This window comes from Oncorhynchus clarkii, chromosome 32, assembly GCF_045791955.1.
Source record: "Oncorhynchus clarkii lewisi isolate Uvic-CL-2024 chromosome 32, UVic_Ocla_1.0, whole genome shotgun sequence".
Taxonomy (NCBI): domain Eukaryota; kingdom Metazoa; phylum Chordata; class Actinopteri; order Salmoniformes; family Salmonidae; genus Oncorhynchus; species Oncorhynchus clarkii.
Window position 1 is genome coordinate 34,073,378 of NC_092178.1, and position 17,400 is coordinate 34,090,777.

At 43.2% G+C, this 17,400-nt stretch overlaps 1 protein-coding gene across 1 annotated transcript; it reads left to right on the top strand.

The window, feature by feature from the left end:
- The first annotated feature begins 234 nt into the window (after positions 1–234).
- LOC139391753 (bone morphogenetic protein 8B-like) lies at positions 235–14,047 on the top strand. Its single transcript, XM_071139282.1, has 7 exons — positions 235–1,884; positions 5,072–5,264; positions 5,648–5,796; positions 6,072–6,251; positions 6,462–6,541; positions 6,774–6,884; positions 11,761–14,047. Exons 1-7 carry the CDS (start codon positions 1,317–1,319, stop codon positions 11,908–11,910), a joined length of 1,431 nt encoding a protein of 476 aa, XP_070995383.1. The 5' UTR covers positions 235–1,316; the 3' UTR covers positions 11,911–14,047.
- Positions 14,048–17,400: the final 3,353 nt, after the last annotated feature.

A 17,400-nucleotide genomic window follows, 5' to 3' on the forward strand; every position in this document is an offset into this window, starting at 1 on the left:
GAGAGACATTTATTTTCTTCTTAATCTCATAAAATATATTCAGTGTATGCATTTTTCATCACACTGAAGGGATTCCATGATATTTTCCCATGAAAGTAAGTGATCATGAGAAAATAAAGGGAGAGAGATTTTAAAAAGCCCAAAGGGAGGAATAAGGAAGAGAGTTGGGAGAGGATGTGGGGGGGGGGGCAGAAGGGAGGAGGCTGTATGGGACACTCCCTCTTGGTGATGGACAACTCGAGCAGTGTTGAAGCACCCTTACATGAGGTAAACTCTCAAAGGGCACATTACAGTACGCTGACAAACATACTGGCATTGTTCTCCACTTGAAACAGGTGGTTTAGGGGGATTTTTGGGAGGAATACAAAAGGATAATACAAAAGCAAGGAATAAAAGACAAATTACTCAACGTGCCAAGGATTTTAAATTGGAGCTACACACAGTTTGAGGAAGACATCTGGAAACATCTGGAGTTAGACACAAGTGGGCCAAACAAACAAACAAAGAATGTTTGATGGATTAAAAAGTGCCCCAGAATTGTGGATTAAAGAATGAAAGATTGAGAGGTGGACTGCAGATCATTTTGTTCCTTGCGTGGGATCAGGTTGTTGTATGCCAGCCGACTTTGAGGCACGCACGGCAGGTGTGGTGTTTTCTTCCCTCATCCTTCTGAAGACCGATTAGACTGAAAACAGGTCTGCTTATTTGGTTCTCTTCTCAAATTTCAATGACTACCAACCCTGCCCTTTAACTTAACCACTGTCAACCTCCTTCAAATGTACTTCTTTAAAGGGAGCCATTTCTAAGACCAACGCCGTTTGTTTTTCATCAGGACATAAAAAAAAGTTGTAATTATACCCTCGCTTTCATTTTTGTGTTCTGTGTGTGTCGCATGAGTAGAGTCGTGTTATGGTAGAAGAGAGAAGACACGCGGTGGTAGGGAGACTACAGTAGTAGAAAGGGCAGAGGAAGGAAGAAGAGGGGAGATAAACAGAGGGAATTAAAGAAAGTAAACCTCTCTGTGTCTACCGTTGATCTAAACAGCTCCCGTCAACAAATAACAGAGGTGCCTTTTGTTAGTGACGGATCTGTGATACTCTGTAAGACAGTTTGGCCTACACAGACAGACGGTACATGCAGATAGTCTGAGACATACAGTAACAGTCCCTCTGTGGTGTGTCAGTTCTCTGCAACGCACACCAAAGTACAATCTGCTCTTGTGTGGATTGAAGGCCAAAAGAACATAGACCAACCAAAGACTTGTAAGTTAGAAAAATATATATATATAAAAGCACCCGGGTAGAACTTCTTCCACGATGTCATCGGACACCTTGAAAGATCTCTCTCAAACCACGGAGAGCTTGGACAGACCGGACGCCTCCAGAACGTACATCTACGCCCATGCCTGCCCGTGCACGGGAAGACGCATCCATGGCAACAACAACAGCACCTACAGACACCCTCTCCAACTCACGCTCTTCCCTGTGGCTCTCATCCTCGTCCCCTTGCTGCTCTGTCTCTGGGGCCATCAGGCCCAAGGAGTCGTCCACTCCAGCTTCCGCCGCCTCAGCAGCCGAGAGAAGAAAGAGATGCAGAGGGAGATCCTGTCCATCCTGGGTCTACCGGGCCGGCCCAGACCCCATCCTCCCCTCCGACCGCCCTCCTCAGCCCCCCTCTTCATGCTGGACCTGTACCACGCTGTGTCGGCCGAGGGGGATGAGGGAAACGGAATAGGGAATGAGGTAGGGGGACTGGGGTTTGGCGGTCTGGATGGTTTGACGGGCCACGTCAGCCATGCCGCACTGCCCACTCTCAGCACACACACGCCGCCGCTGGGTACGGTGGTCAGCGAGGCCGATACGGTCATGAGCTTCGTTAATCTGGGTGAGCTACTGACCGTTGACACACCTGTAATTTTAAATTCCTGTGTTTTAATTGGTTATTACTTTGTCTCGTTATCCAATTAGTTGGGAGTTTTTGGTGCAGCCAATGGTCTCCCAGTAGTTAATTCAAAATAGAGGCCCCAGGGCCTGATCTGGCCCAAAACTTCTCCTGTGATCTTTTACATGTCTTGTAAAGAGCCAAAGTAACTGAAAAAGGTGATAAAGCTAGAATTTTCAATGAGAAATGAGGCCAACCTGGCAACCTTATGCAGAGGTGAACCAGTTCACCTCTCAGGGACAGACTTGTTATCACCAGAGAGACCTTTCCTGTGCTGCACCAGATCAGACAGTAGACCTACTGATGCTTATCTGAAATGGCATAAAAATTAAACATCCTTTTCCCAATTGTTTCCTTCCGCTATCTCTCCTGGAATGAGATCAGAAACCTTGTTACCGTGGGGAAACCTGATTTCATGTTATTTCTCTTCACTACTTTTACACATTTTGAGTATTGCTTAAACACTTAATATGCTAGTTTCTCTTCGTATTTCTACAGTATTTGGACGTACATATTAATGTTTATTACAGCACCGTATATGACTGTTTTTATATATTTGTGTAATTACAGTGGCTTGTGAAAGTATTCACCCCATTGACATTTTTCCTATTTTGTTGCCTTACAACCTAGAATTAAAATAGGTTTTGGTGGGGGTTTTATCATTTGATTTACACAACATGCCTACCACTTTGAAGATGCAAAATATTATTTCTTGTGAAACAAACAAGAAATAAGACACAAAAAAACAGAACTTGAGCGTGCATAACTATTCACCCACCCCAAAGTCAATACTTTGTAGAGACACCCTTTGCAGCAATTACAGCTGCAAGTATCTTGGGGTATGTCTCTATAAGTTTGGCACATCTAGCCATTGGGATTTTTGGCCATTCTTCAAGGCAAAACTGCTCCAGCTCCGTCAAATTGGATGGGTTCCACTGGTGTAGTAATTGTGAAGTCAAACCACAGATTCTCAATTGGATTGACTAGGCCATTCCAAGACATTTAAATGTTTCCCCTTAAACCACTCGAGTGTTGCTTTAGCAGTAGGCTTAGGGTCATTGTCCTGCTGGAAGGTGAACCTCTGTCCCAGTCTCAAATCTCTGGAAGACTGGTATAGGTTTCCCTCAAGAATTTCCCTGTATTTAGCGCCATCCATCATTCCTTAAATTCTGACCAGTTTCCCAGTCCCTGCCAATGATAAACATCCCCATAGCATGATGCTGCCACCACCATGCTTCATTGTGGGGATGGTATTCTCGGGGTGATGAGAAGTGCTGGGTTTGCACCAGACATTGCGTTTTCCTTGATGACCAAAAAGCTCAATTTTAGTCTCATCTGACCCCAGAGTGCCTTCCTCCATATGTTTAGGGAGTCTCCCCCATTCCTTTTTTTTCTTTAAGCAATGGCTTTTTCTGGCCACTCTTCCGTAAAGCCCAGCTCCGTGGAGTGTACGGCTTAAAGTGGTACTATGGACAGATGCTCCAATCTCCGCTGTGGAGCTTTGCAACTCCTCCAGGGTTATCTTTGCCTCTCTGATTAATGCCCTCCTTGCCTGGTACGTACGTTTTGGTGGGCGGTCCTCTCTTGGCAGGTTTGTTGTGGTGCCATATTCTTTCAATTTTTAATAATGGATTTAATGGTGCTCCGTGGGATGTTCAAAGTCTCACATTTCTCCCAACCCTGATCTGTACTTCTCCACAACTTTGTCCCTGACCTGTTTGGAGAGATCCTTGGTCTTCATGGTGCCGCTTGCTTGGTGGTGTTGCAGAATCTGGGGCCTTTCAGAACAAGCGTGTATATATATATACTGGGATCATGTGACAGATCATGTGACACTTAGATTGCACACATGTGGACTTTATTTAACTAATTATGTGACTTCTGAAGGTAATTGGTTGCACCAGATCTTATTTAGGGGCTTCATAGTGAAGAGGGTGAATACATTTGCACGCACCACTTTTCAGTTTTTTTATTGTTTTTTTATGTATTTTTTTGAAACAAGTAATTTTTTTCATTTCACTTCACCAATTTGAACAATTTTGTGTATGTCCATTACCATGAAAATCCATTTAAATTACAGGTTGTAATGCAACAAAATAGGATGCCAAGGGAGATGAATACTTTTGCAAGGCACTGTACATGCCTTTCAGTTAATGTTTCAGTTGATCTTATTTTGACAATGTCTGGTGTGATGCCTTGAACCACCATTTTAAGGCCATCTAACGAATCTAGACAGTTTCTCAATTATAGCCCCTGTCAATTGAAGTCACCCATCACACACACACCCTATCAATCCGAACCAGTCAAGGCCATGCAACCCGCTCAAGACCGTGCGTAGGGGACACAGCTGTAAGGAATTACAGGCCCCACTGACACACACACAGAAACAGAGAAACGGGCTCAGAATACTGCAGAAGACCGCTCTAAAAATACTGCCCAACCTGTAGTTAGTGGCGTGTGTGTTGAGCAGCTGCTGCGGTTGAAGGTCCTTAGTGTCTCTAATTACTGTATACTCCAGAGACCGACCAGGGTTGTTACTCTGCAAAGTGTAGGGCTCCCTGTGGAGGACTGTGTGTGTGTGAGTGAGTGAGAGTGAGAGAGAGAGAGAGAGAGAGAGAGAGAGAGAGAGAGAGAGAGAGAGAGAGAGAGAGAGAGAGAGAGAGAGAGAGAGAGAGAGAGAGAGAATAGCGCAGCGCAGCGCGTGTCTTCAAGTATGTGTGTGTTCATGTACGTAGTCTCGCTTGAGACACTGCGGCTGTGGTGAGTGACCAGCGTTTGCGTGTCCATCCCTATATTTCTCAGTATTTCCCTATTGCCTCTTTCTCTCCCCTCTCTACATGACCGCTATCCAGTCCACCTTCACTTGGGCTCACCTCGCGCCACACGTCTGCTCCGCTCCTCTCTTTCCCCCTATTTCCAATGACCCAGTCACTCACCTTCCAATCCTTATTGTGTCATGTGGGAATGTCTGCATCATACAATGAGAATATCTCTGTGTTTGTATTAGTCTTTTTAGGGCTTGTTGAGGGGAGTGGAAGTTGTGTAGATGTGAATATGAGGTGTTGTGCTGTTTACATGTGAAAATGTCAGTGGCCTTACATCGACCTTCCTCTCTCCTCCTCTCCCTCAGTGGAGCAGGAGCGGGACCTGCTGCAGCCACGGCCGTACTGGAAGGAGTTCCGTTTTGACCTGACGCCCCTCCCCCAGGGGGAGACGGTCACGGCTGCAGAGTTCCGCATTTATAAGACCCTGACCATGGGCCAGAGGGCCAACCGCACCCTGCACATCTCCGTCTACGAGATCCAACGGGAGAACAAACACAGGTTCCTGCCACTAGATCGACATAATATGTCTATTTGGTTTTTGCATGAAAAAAGGATCAAGGATATCAAATAATCCCTTTAATATTCCCCTCACTCTCGTTGAATACTCTGTCTTCTCTCTATACACATTGATTTGTTGCTGCGGCAAAATGCAATGTTTAAAAAGAATTGCAATTCAACTTTTAACCTCAAACAGCTCCTGGCAACAGAGCTCATTTGGCCACGTTGTGGCTTGTGAGGACGTCTTGCAGAGGTTTGGTTCTCGAGAGAGTTGAAGCTCAAGTGGCTGTCTCTCTGTTTGTTTGTCTCTACTGCATGGCCATACAACATGCTTTGTGTATCTCTCCAGAGGTTATCTCATGCCACTCCTCTACTCTCCTCAGAGAGCCAGAGCTGGTGCTGCTGGACATGCAGTCAGTGCCCGCGGGGCAGGAGGGCTGGCTGGCTTTTGACGTGACCTCTGCCAGCAACCGTTGGCTCCTGCACACCCGCAGCAACCTGGGCATTCGTCTCTATGTGGAAACAGAGGAGGGTGAGCCTTATAGAGTTAATACTATGGTCAGGGACAGGAAATGCTCTGCAGATGAGGAGGTGATTACCCACAAAATGGATTTCTAGATTATTATGCCTTTGAATAAAGAGGCAAGTTAACTCAGAATACGACAGCAGTACATGTGAAGTAACACTGTAATGTCTCATAGTATGTGTTATTGTTTAGTAAATACATAGAAATGGAGATATGTTGTTTTGGTTTACCTCACAATTATATCTCACACACACACAAACACACTATTTTCTCTCCATCAGACCGGTCCTTGTCAGCTGGGTGGGTAGGCTTGGTGGGTCGAAGGGGCCCCCGCTCCAAACAGCCCTTCATGGTGACCTTCTTCAGAGCCAGCCAGGTCCCCTGTCGCCCCCCACGCGCCCTGAAACCCAACCCCCGCAAGAGGAAGCCCAAATATGACCTGCCCCTTCCCAGTATACATGGTGAGGTCCTACAAGGTCAGAGGACAACACTGGTTTTAGGTCTTGTTGTGAAGCTTGTTTAATGCAACATTTAAAGGCATAGTTCATTCAAATTAAAAAATTACTTAAGTTGTGTTTACATTTAATTGTGTCTTTATTGTAGATCTAATGCATCCAAAGTGTGCTTCACAGTCTGTCCTGTCTCAAAACATATTGTTTGGTACCTTTCAGACCACAGCCACGTCAACAGTGGGCGTCAGGCTTGTAAGAGACATGAATTATATGTGAGCTTTAGTGACCTAGGCTGGAAGGTAAGCTTCTGTCTCCCTTAACTACTCATTCTACTGAATAGATAATATCATGAGCTAACATTGTATCTCCTTATTTGCTGTATCACACAATTAGTATTTTTAAGGAAGCAAGGCATTTGTGTAGTTTGTTCTGTTCTTTGCATGTTTTATGATGTATTTCTGATAGAAATGTAGTCTTCTAGTCATTTATCTAATTTTGTCAATCTATTTCTATGGTATTTCTCTCCATTAGGACTGGGTCCTGGCTCCTACTGGTTACTCTGCCTTCTACTGTGATGGAGAATGCCTATACCCTCTGGGTTCCTGCATGAACGCCACCAACCACGCTATGATCCAACTAGTGGTCAGTATGCACTACTACACCCTCTCTCACATGAACACCACCAACCACGCAATGATCCAACTAGTGGTCAGTATGCACTACTACACCCTCTCTCACATGAACACCACCAACCACGCTATGATCCATCTAGTGGTCAGTATGCACTACTACACCCTCTCTCACATGGACGCCACCAACCACGCTATGATCCAACTAGTGGTCAGTATGCACTACTACACCCTCTCTCACATGGACGCCACCAACCACGCTATGATCCAACTAGTGGTCAGTATGCACTACTACACCCTCTCTCACATGAACGTCACCAACCACGCTATGATCCAACTAGTGGTCAGTATGCACTACTACACCCTCTCTCACATGAACGATAACATTGGTTTCAGTGGGAAAGAAGGTAATTGACTCAGACATTAATGGAAAACATGGCAAATTGAAAGTAAAATACCTATATTAATTGAGTCTACAATGGCAGACTCTTAATGTAGAGTACAGAAAGTGAGAAGTTACATTCAAGACTGAAGTGGTCGACTTTAAACTATATGCCTGCTTTTTAAATGACAGACTGACCAGGTAAAACTATGATCCCTTATTGATGTCACTTATTAAACCCACTTCAATTAGTGTAAATAAAGGAGAGAGGTTAAAGAATGATGTTTCAGCATTGAAACAATTGAGATATGGATTGTGTATGTGTGCCATTCAGAGGGTGATTGGGCAAGACTAAATATGTAAGTGCCTTTGAACGGGGTATTTAAGTGCCTTTGAACAGGGTATGGTATTGGTGTATCAAGAATGGTCCACCACCCAAAGGACATTGAACGAATTTGACACAACTGTGGGAAGCATTGGGAGTCAACATGGGCCAGCATCCCTGTGGAACACTTTTGACAGCTTGTAGAGTCAGTACAGTATCACACATCACAATACAATGCCATAAAGTGTGGGCATGTAGTACCTGTAAATCAACTAAATGTTGTTTATTTCCATATGCAAAGAATAAAGCATAATTGTTCATGTAATATTAGCCTCATAACTCCAGGAAGAGGAAATAGTGATGAAATAATCAAGTAAATGAAAAGACCGAGACAAAGGCTGTTGAACTACTAGTTATTTTATTTAAAAATGTAAAATTCAGTGCAAAGTAATGTAGTGCATTAGTGTCTAGATCCCTGTTAGGTGGCAAAGTGTCACAAGAATCCTGTGGGAAGAGAAAACAAGAGAATACATTAATTTAATGGCTGTTAACTAATCACGGTTCAACGAAGAACTTCAAGTCCTCACATCCTGAGAGAGAGAAAGAGAGATGGACAGAGAGAGAGAGAGATGGATGGAGAGAGAGAGAGAGATGGACAGACAGAGAGAGAGAGATGGACAGACGGAGAGAGTGTGGCCTTTCAGAGCTCTGCAGTAGGGCTACATGCTGGCCATGAGGTTCTCCAGGTGGTACTCCAGGAGGCTGGAGAGCTCAGTGACCAGAGTGTCTCTGGGTAAAAGTGCCAGGCCAGCTGCTGCCCAAACATGTCATCAAGCAGAGCCATCAGCCCACCCTGAAGAGAACACCACACAACACATAGATAATGGCTCTGAGTTACTAGCTTACCAAGAGGAAAGAGACAAGGAGAGTTACTCCCTGTAAAATGTCATTGAAACCCTGTTATTCAGGTCAACTAGGAATAAGGAAGTAAACTCTTGACTCTTACATTGAGCAGCAGCAGGTATCTCTCAGCCTTTGGCTCAATGCTGGCAGCAGCGGGCAGGAAGGAGTACAGGAGAGCGTACAGACGCTCCATGAACCCACCAGGGTGCTAAAGGAAACAGAGGAGGAGAGAAGAGAAATTGAAGTGAATTTGCTAATAGAGAGACATCGAAACATGTACCAGTGAGATGCTACTTACCACCATCAGGGACTTCTGAGCTATCATCAACCCAAACAGCACCAGTTCAAAGAGGACATCTATCAGGTTAACATGATGGATCTAGGACAAGAAAATAGGAATGATTTCAAACAGATCAGATACTGTGATGTATAAAAGACATGCATGTGGAAGAACCCAAAGTGAGACATGAAAGAGTTAATGAACCCACCTTTGCCTCAGCCAGCTCCCTCTCAATGTCAATCTTCTTGGAGGGGTCACTCAGGTAGTCCACAAAGTCATTATAGGCACGGATGAATTCGGCCTCGTCCTATCACAAAGCAAAGAGCGTTGATGTTAATGAACAGAACACATTTCCCACTGAGGATGCTCTCTTTCCCTTGAATGAATAATGAGTTAGTGAGCTACCATGTGGTGGGCCTGAACCAGTGCGCCCATTAGGACCTTTCCTGCCACAAACAGATGGTTCCTGCTCAGGGTGGAACCAAGCAGTGTCTAGAGAAGAGGGAAGAGTTAGGGTGAGACACCCATATTCCTCTAGGAGACAGACAGAACAAGAAGATACAGAGAGAAACATTTTAAGTGGGTCCACTCACAGTAAAGGCCTGGGGCAGGGAGACGAGCCTCAGGGCGATGTCCTCCACTCTCTTGGTGGTAAGGTAGAGGCTGTGGGAGGGAGGGAATGGAGAATGTCAACCATTCGAGTCAATGGGGATATAGGATGGTGACAACTATCCTTCAGCATCTGACAAGCCCAGACTACACAGACATTTAGAGGAACAGGGGGCTAATCGGTATCAGCTGCCAATTATGAGTGGCCTCCTAAAGCATGCAACAAAGATTTTCAGAATGAATATATGGGATACTTTTCAAACATAAAACCAAAAGCTTTCTGAAAAGTGTACCTCAAGGATGATAGCAGCATCCTGGACATGAAGGATAACTGGCAGCAGTGGCACATCCAACTGGACCTCATCCAGTACAGTTGATTCTAAAAGTAGGAAAAGGAAAACAAACAAACAATTATTAGGACGTAAAACGTAGCACGCTAGCTAGTACTACTAGCAAAAGTGCATTGCTTAGCAACATTTACTAAAGTTAACATATACAGTGGGGCAAAAAAGTATTTAGTCAGCCACCAATTGTGCAAGTTCTCCCACTTAAAAAGATGAGAGGCCTGTAATTTTCATCATAGGTACACTTCAACTATGACAGACAAGATGAGAAAAAAAAAAATCCATAAAATCACATTGTAGGATTTTTTATTAATTTATTTGCAATTTATAGTGGAAAATAAGTATTCGGTCACCTACAAACAAGCAATATTTCTGGCTCTCACAGACCTGTAACTTCTTCTTTAAGAGGCTCCTCTGTCCTCCACTCGTTACCTGTATTAATGGCACCTGTTTGAACTTGTTATCAGTATAAAAGACACCTGTCCACAACCTCAAACAGTCACACTCCAAACTCCACTATGGCCAAGACCAAAGAGCTGTCAAAGGACACCATAAACAAAATTGTAGAACTGCACCAGGCTGGGAAGATTGAATCTGCAATAGGTAAGCAGCTTGGTTTGAAGAAATCAACTTTGGGGGCATTTATTAGGAAATGGAAGACATACAAGACCACTGATAATCTCTCTCGATCTGGGGCTCCATGCAAGATCTCACCCCGTGGGGTCAAAATGATCACAAGAACGGTGAGCAAAAATCCCAGAACCACACGGGGGGACCTAGTGAATGACCTGCAGAGAGCTGGGACCAAAGTAACAAAGCTTACCATCAGTAACACACTACGCCGCCAAGGACTCAAATCCTGCAGTGCCAGACGTGTCCCCCTGCTTATTAAGCCAGACAATGTCCAGGCTCGTCTGAAGTTTGCTAGAGAGCATTTGGATGATCCAGAAGAAGATTGGGAGAATGTCATATTGTCAGATGAAACCAAAATATAACTTTTTGGTAAAAACTCAACTTTGGAGGACAAAGAATGCTGAGTTGCATCCAAAGAACACCATACCTACTGTGAAGCATGGGGGTGGAAACATCATGCTTTGGGGCTGTTCTTCTGCAAAGGGACCAGGACGACTGATCTGTGTAAAGGAAAGAATGAATGGGGCCATGTATCGTGAGATTTTGAGTGAAAACCTCCTTCCATCAGCAAGGGCATTCAAATCAAATCAAATCAAATGTATGTATATAGCCCTTCGTACATCAGCTGATATCTCAAAGTGCTGTACAGAAACCCAGCCTAAAACCCCAAACAGCAAGCAATACAGGTGTAGAAGCACGGTGGCTAGGAAAAACTCCCTAGAAAGGCCAAAACCTAGGAAGAAACCTAGAGAGGAACCAGGCTATGAAGATGAAACGTGGCTGGGTCTTTCAGCATGACAATGATCCCAAACACACCGCCTGGGCAACGAAGGAGTGGCTTCGTAAGAAGCATTTCAAGGTCCTGGAGTGGCCTAGCCAGTCTCCAGATCTCAACCCCATAGAAAATCTTTGGAGGGAGTTGAAAGTCTGTGTTGCCCAGCAACAGCCCAAAACATCACTGCTCTAGAGGAGATCTGCATGGAGGAATGGGCCAAAATACCAGCAACAGTGTGTGAAAACCTTGTGAAGACTTACAGAAAATGTTTGACCTCTGTCATTGCCAACAAAGGGTATATAACAAAGTATTGAGATAAACTTTTGTTATTGACCAAATACTAATTTTCCACCATAATTTGCAAATAAATTCATAAAAAATCCTACAATGTGATTTTCTGGATTTTTTAAATTCTCATTTTGTCTGTCATAGTTGAAGTGTACCTATGATAAAAATTACAGACCTCTCTCATGGGAGTGGGAGAACTTGCACAATTGGTGGCTGACTAAATACTTTTTTGCCCCACTGTATGTTCCAACGCATATATTTGAAAATTGTTGTTTACTAAACCGACAGGATATTATCATTGATTATATCAAAGTGTATGTATGAATAAGTCTGACCTTTTTTCATGGCAGGTTCACCTTTTGAAGCCGGATGAGGTTCCCAAAGCGTGCTGCGCTCCCACCAAGCTCAGTCCCATCTCTGTACTCTTCTACGACGACAACAACAATGTGATCCTAAAGAAGCATCGCAACATGGTGGTCAAGACCTGTGGATGCCTGTAACATCTGTGGTGGCCCATCTATTCTACATCATTTTAATAAACTTCACTACCATTGTTCCAAAAGATACAAACAGGGTAATATACCTTGCAGTCAGCAGTTGATAGCAATAATCTGGCAATATGAGGCTAAATAGTATGTATTTACACTGAACATAAATATAAACTCAACATGCAACAATTTCAATGATTTTACTGAGTTATAGTTCATATAAGGAAATCAGTCAATTAAAATACATTATTTAGGCCCTAATCTATGGATTTCACTTGACTGGGAATACAGATGTGCATCTGTTGGTAACAGATACCTTTTTAAATGAAGATAGGAGCGTGGATCAGAAAACCAGTCAGTATCTGGTGTGACCACCATTTGTGTCATGCAGTGGGACACATTTAATTGAATGTTTTTGTTATTTTTTATTTAACTAGGCAAGTCATTTAAGAACAAATTCTTATTTACAATGTCGGCCTACCCCAGCCAAACCCGACAACGCTGGGCCAATTGTGCACCGCCCTATGGGACTCCCAATCATGACTGGATATCATGCAGCCTGGATTCCAACCAGGGACTGCAGTGATGCCTCTTGCACTGAGATGCTGTAATTTAGACCGCTGCGCCATTCGGGAGCTCCCTAGCATAGTTGATCAGGCTGTTGATTGAGGCCTGTGGAATGTTGTCCCACTCGTCTTTGATGGTTTTTAAAAGTTGCGGGAACTGGAACGCGCTGTCGTGCACGTCGATCCAGAGCATCCCAAACATGCTTGTGAGTATGCAGGACATGGAAGAATTGGGACATTTTCAGCACCCAGGAATTGTGTACAGATCCTTGCGAAATGGGACCACGCATTAACATGCTGAAATATGAGGTGATGGCAGAGGATTACTGGCACAGCAATGGGCCTCAGGATCTCATAGAGGTATCTCTGTGCATTCAAATTGCCATCGATAAAATGCAATTGTGTTCGTTGTCCGTAGCTTATGCCTGCCTATACCGTAACCCCACTGCCACCATGGGACACTCTGTTCACAACATTGACATCAGCAAACCGCTAGCCCACACGACGCGGGATTGATCCTTAAAGAGCACACTTCTTCAGCGTGCCAGTGGCCATCGAAGGTAAGTATTTGCCCACTGAAGTCAGTTATGATGCCGAACTGCAGTAAGACCCTGGTGAGTACGACATGCACGCAGATGGCCTTCCCTGTGACGGTTTCTTACAGTTTGTGCAGAAATTCTTCAGTTGTGCAATCCCACAGTTGCATCAGCTATCCGGGTGTCTGATCTCAGACGATCCCACAGGTGAATAGCTGGATGTGGAGGTCCTGGGCTGGCGTGGTTACACGTCGTCTGCGGTTGTGAGGCCGGTTGGATATACAGCCAAATTCTCTAAAACGACATGGTAGAGAAAGGAATATTAAATTATCTTGCAACAGCTCTGGTGGCCATTCCTGCAGTGAGCAGGTGAATGGATTATCTTGGCAAAGGAGAAATGTTCACTGACAGGGATGTAAACAAATTGGTGCACAAGATTAGAAAGAAATGCGCTTTTTGTGCGTATGGAACTTTTCTGGGATTTTTTATTTCAGTTCATGAAACATGGGACCAACACTTTATATGTGGTGTTTACATTTTTGTTCAGTATAATATATTGATATTGAGTGTGAGAATGGTATATGAATAACACACATTACCTCTTTCATAACGACGGATCTTCGCATTCGACTTATAACCATACTTCACTCTTAAACTATTCACATCTACAGTAATTCAGATAATTACATCACCCTTTGTCATATATTATATGTATCCAATCAAAGCTGTAAAGTACTGTGACATGTGCAACGCTACATTTCTACCCTTTTGATGACTGTTGTCTTGTTGAACCAAGAATTTCTCATTGTCTCTTTTAGATGTACTACACATGGTTCAATTAAAACTCAAAAAATATGGACCATAAGTGTGTGCATTTCTTTAGTTCTACCTGTAACCAGGACAAGTTAGTAGCAATGGAAAATGTCCAATTCTATTTTTTTGTCATTTTTCTATGTACAGAGGATCCAATATACAGGAATGTCATTGTCAACATATTTACGGAAGACTGTGTACTGCTATATTTGTAATAAAACAAACTAGAATATTTATTGCAGAGGTTGATTTGATGCAGACGTGAGAGTAAATGCCATTGACACTCCTATCCTAAACAGTGTCACCCCTCTTCAGCTACATAGCATTCCAGTATATTGGAAATACATTTGAAAATACTTGTAAGTATACAATACTGGTATCAGTATAGACGGAGGGACGTTTAACTTGCATTTGGAAGTAACACATTTTCTGCTAGATTTATAAGGCATACATATTCTCTCACACACAAAACATATTCACATATTCACTGCTTTCCTTCAGAATGGATCAAATAGGCAGAGGAATGATTTCATATATATTGCTACATTTCTTGGAAATGGTCAAATGCAAAATACAACTGTTACAACGTGGACCAGATGACTATCCACAGTGATTTTGGCACTGTTTCAACCAGGGCCTTTTACAGGCAGAACAAGACTCAGTCTTAGGCAAATAACAAATCCTTTCCACTATGACACCATTCTCAAAGAAAGCAGAAATGATTTGCACAAGAGTGTATGGGAGGAGGTATAGAAAAGAGTTGGTGGTTAAAGTAAGACAGCGGTACACAACTGAGAAAAAGTTGCAAAAACAGTAACACCCTGATACTTTTAGACGTGTAACTAGATGTTACTGAATCAGGTATTAATGAAGGAAGCACCATGGGGAAAAGGGATGTAGGTAGAGTGGGCTCATATAATTAAGATGGGCGCTTCAAAGTCTGAAGTTCAGGGATGGTTGGACATATAATATGGGGTGCTGGTGTGCTTCTGCCCCCCTTTTTATGTCATTGTTACAAATATCCCCCACCCATGTCCAGGGGTCTCAGTATTTTGTCTCTTGACGCCATTAAGTTCCAGTTGCAGCGCTCTAATCGTGGTCATCGTGTGTCTGTGAATCACAACATGAAAGGCGATGAGTGACAACATATCCACATGTTGAGTCATACAAAATACAACTTTAGCATTGGGAAAGAGTTTGCTTCTAACATGTAAACTGGGAGTCTGAATGATGAGAGCATCTTAACCCAGCTGTAGGTCCATTGTGTGTGTTGGTCTTTTAAGCCTCAACATCATCCAGCTCTGGGGGCATTGGGGATTTGGGATGCTTGCTCTCAAAGTGCTGCTTGAACGTCTTCGGGTCCGGCATCTGCGTCTGTAAGGGTCAGGTAAGGGACGGAGGATATCAACAATTGTTGGCTGAGACTGAATTTTCAGGTGATAAACGATAAACAAAGCAATAAAATGCATCAAAGTCCTACACATCACACAGGCCAGTACAATGGACTAGACACAAAGAGAAACCTAAAAGGTAGGGATGTCAAACGTTCAGGCTGCTGTACAGACGATGGAGGCTCTAGTCTAGAGCACCTGGTTAAAATGTGGTTGAGAGCATTATTTTACTCTCTAAATGGTTAAATGAGTGAGAAAGAGATGTCATTGTTGCAATAGTTTGCGAGTGGGCAACAAACTACATTACCAAAAGTATGTGGACAGCTGCTCGTCGAACATCTCATTCCAGAATTATGGGCATATGGCGTTGGCTCCCCCTTTGCTGCTATAATAGCCTCCACACTTTTGGGAAGGCTTGCTGCGGGGACTCCCGTTCTGTGAGCTTGTGTGGCCTACCACTTAAAGGCTGAGCCGTTGTTGCTCCTAGACGTTTCCAATTCACAATAACAGCACTTATAGTTGACCGGGGCAGCTATAGCAGGACAGAAATTTGACTAACTGACTTGTTGAAAAGGTGGTGCCATGTTGAAATTCACTGAGCTCTTCAGTAAGGCCAATGTCTGTCTATGGAGATTACATGGCTCTGTGCTCGATTTTATACACCTGTCAGCAACGGGTGTGGCTGAAATAGCCAAATCCACTAATTTGACAGGGTGTCCACATACTTTTGTATATATAGTGTATACTATCATCTTAAATAGACATGTTGAAATATTTTGCCATAGTAAATTGTATATTCTGCGAATTTCCCTAATGTGGACAGTTTGTGTTAATAACCTACACAAACCTTCATTTTCACCCCAGAAAATGTTGTGGAATTACACATCCATTTTACCTCAGATTGGTGATATTAGTATAAAAGTGTATAGTTTTCAAGATGACATATGATTGACTGCTTAAAACAGATCAATATCTGTGGTTTTGTACCAATGATTTTGTCACATAACCCAGTAGGGTTATGCAGGACTTAGAAATGCCACATATATTAATGAAATGGCAAAGAAAATGAAACGCGCTCTCTCTATAAAAGTCTATGGCCACACACCAATACATGGATTTGACAGTCAAACTGTCGATATCCTATGTCGCGTCGTGATTTCGTTTAAGTTAAAGATAGCTAACAAAAAAGTGGTCTGTTTCCTACCGAAATCAACACCTGACATTCCAAGATAAAAATGGAATTCCTCTACAAGTTCATCTAACCAACCGTGTATAGGTTATTCCAAGTGTGAATAGTGTTACTTCAAACAGTGCTACACCACCATTTAACCCCCATTCTATTGATTTCAGCGTGACATTGATGGAAGTGATGAACAAAAAAAAGAGTTGCATTACACTTACCGTGTTGGCGACCCACTTGAATCAAAATGCAACACTTCTAAATGTAGGCCTAGCTAGCTGTCTACTACACATTGTCCTCTAACCAGTGATGTACACATTATTCCCAGATTCCGTTTGGTTTTTGAGCTGTGTTAGTTTTAACAGGACGTGTAACCTCATCTCCCCCTCTCGCACAATTGATTGTTGTTAATTTCCATATCTAAAGAATAAAGCATAATTGTTCATGTAATATTAGCCTCATAACTCCAGGAAGAGGAAATTGTGATGAAATGATCAAGTAAATGAAAAGACAGAGACAAATGCTTTTAAACTACCAGTTATTTTATTTAAAAATGTAAAATTCAGTGCAAAGTAATGTAGTGCATTAGTGTCTAGATCCCTGTTAGGTGGCAAAGTGTCACAAGAATCCTGTGGGGAGAGAAAACAAGAGAATACATTAATTTAATTTGTGTTAACTAATCAAGGTTCAACAAAGCACTTCAAGTCCTCAAATCCTGAGAGAGAGAAAGAGAGATGGACAGAGAGAGAGATATGGATGGAGAGCGAGAGAGAGAGAGATGGACGGACAGAGAGAGAGAGATGGACAGACAGAGAGAGAGTGGCCTTTCAGATCTCTGCAGTAGGACTACATGCTGGCCATGAGGTTCTCCAGGTGGTACTCCAGGAGGCTGGAGAGCTCAGTGACCAGAGATTCTGGGTTAAAGTACCAGGCCAGCTGCTGCCCAAACATGTCATCAAGCAGAGCCATCAGCCCGCCCTGAAGAGAACACCACACAACACATAGATAATGGCTCC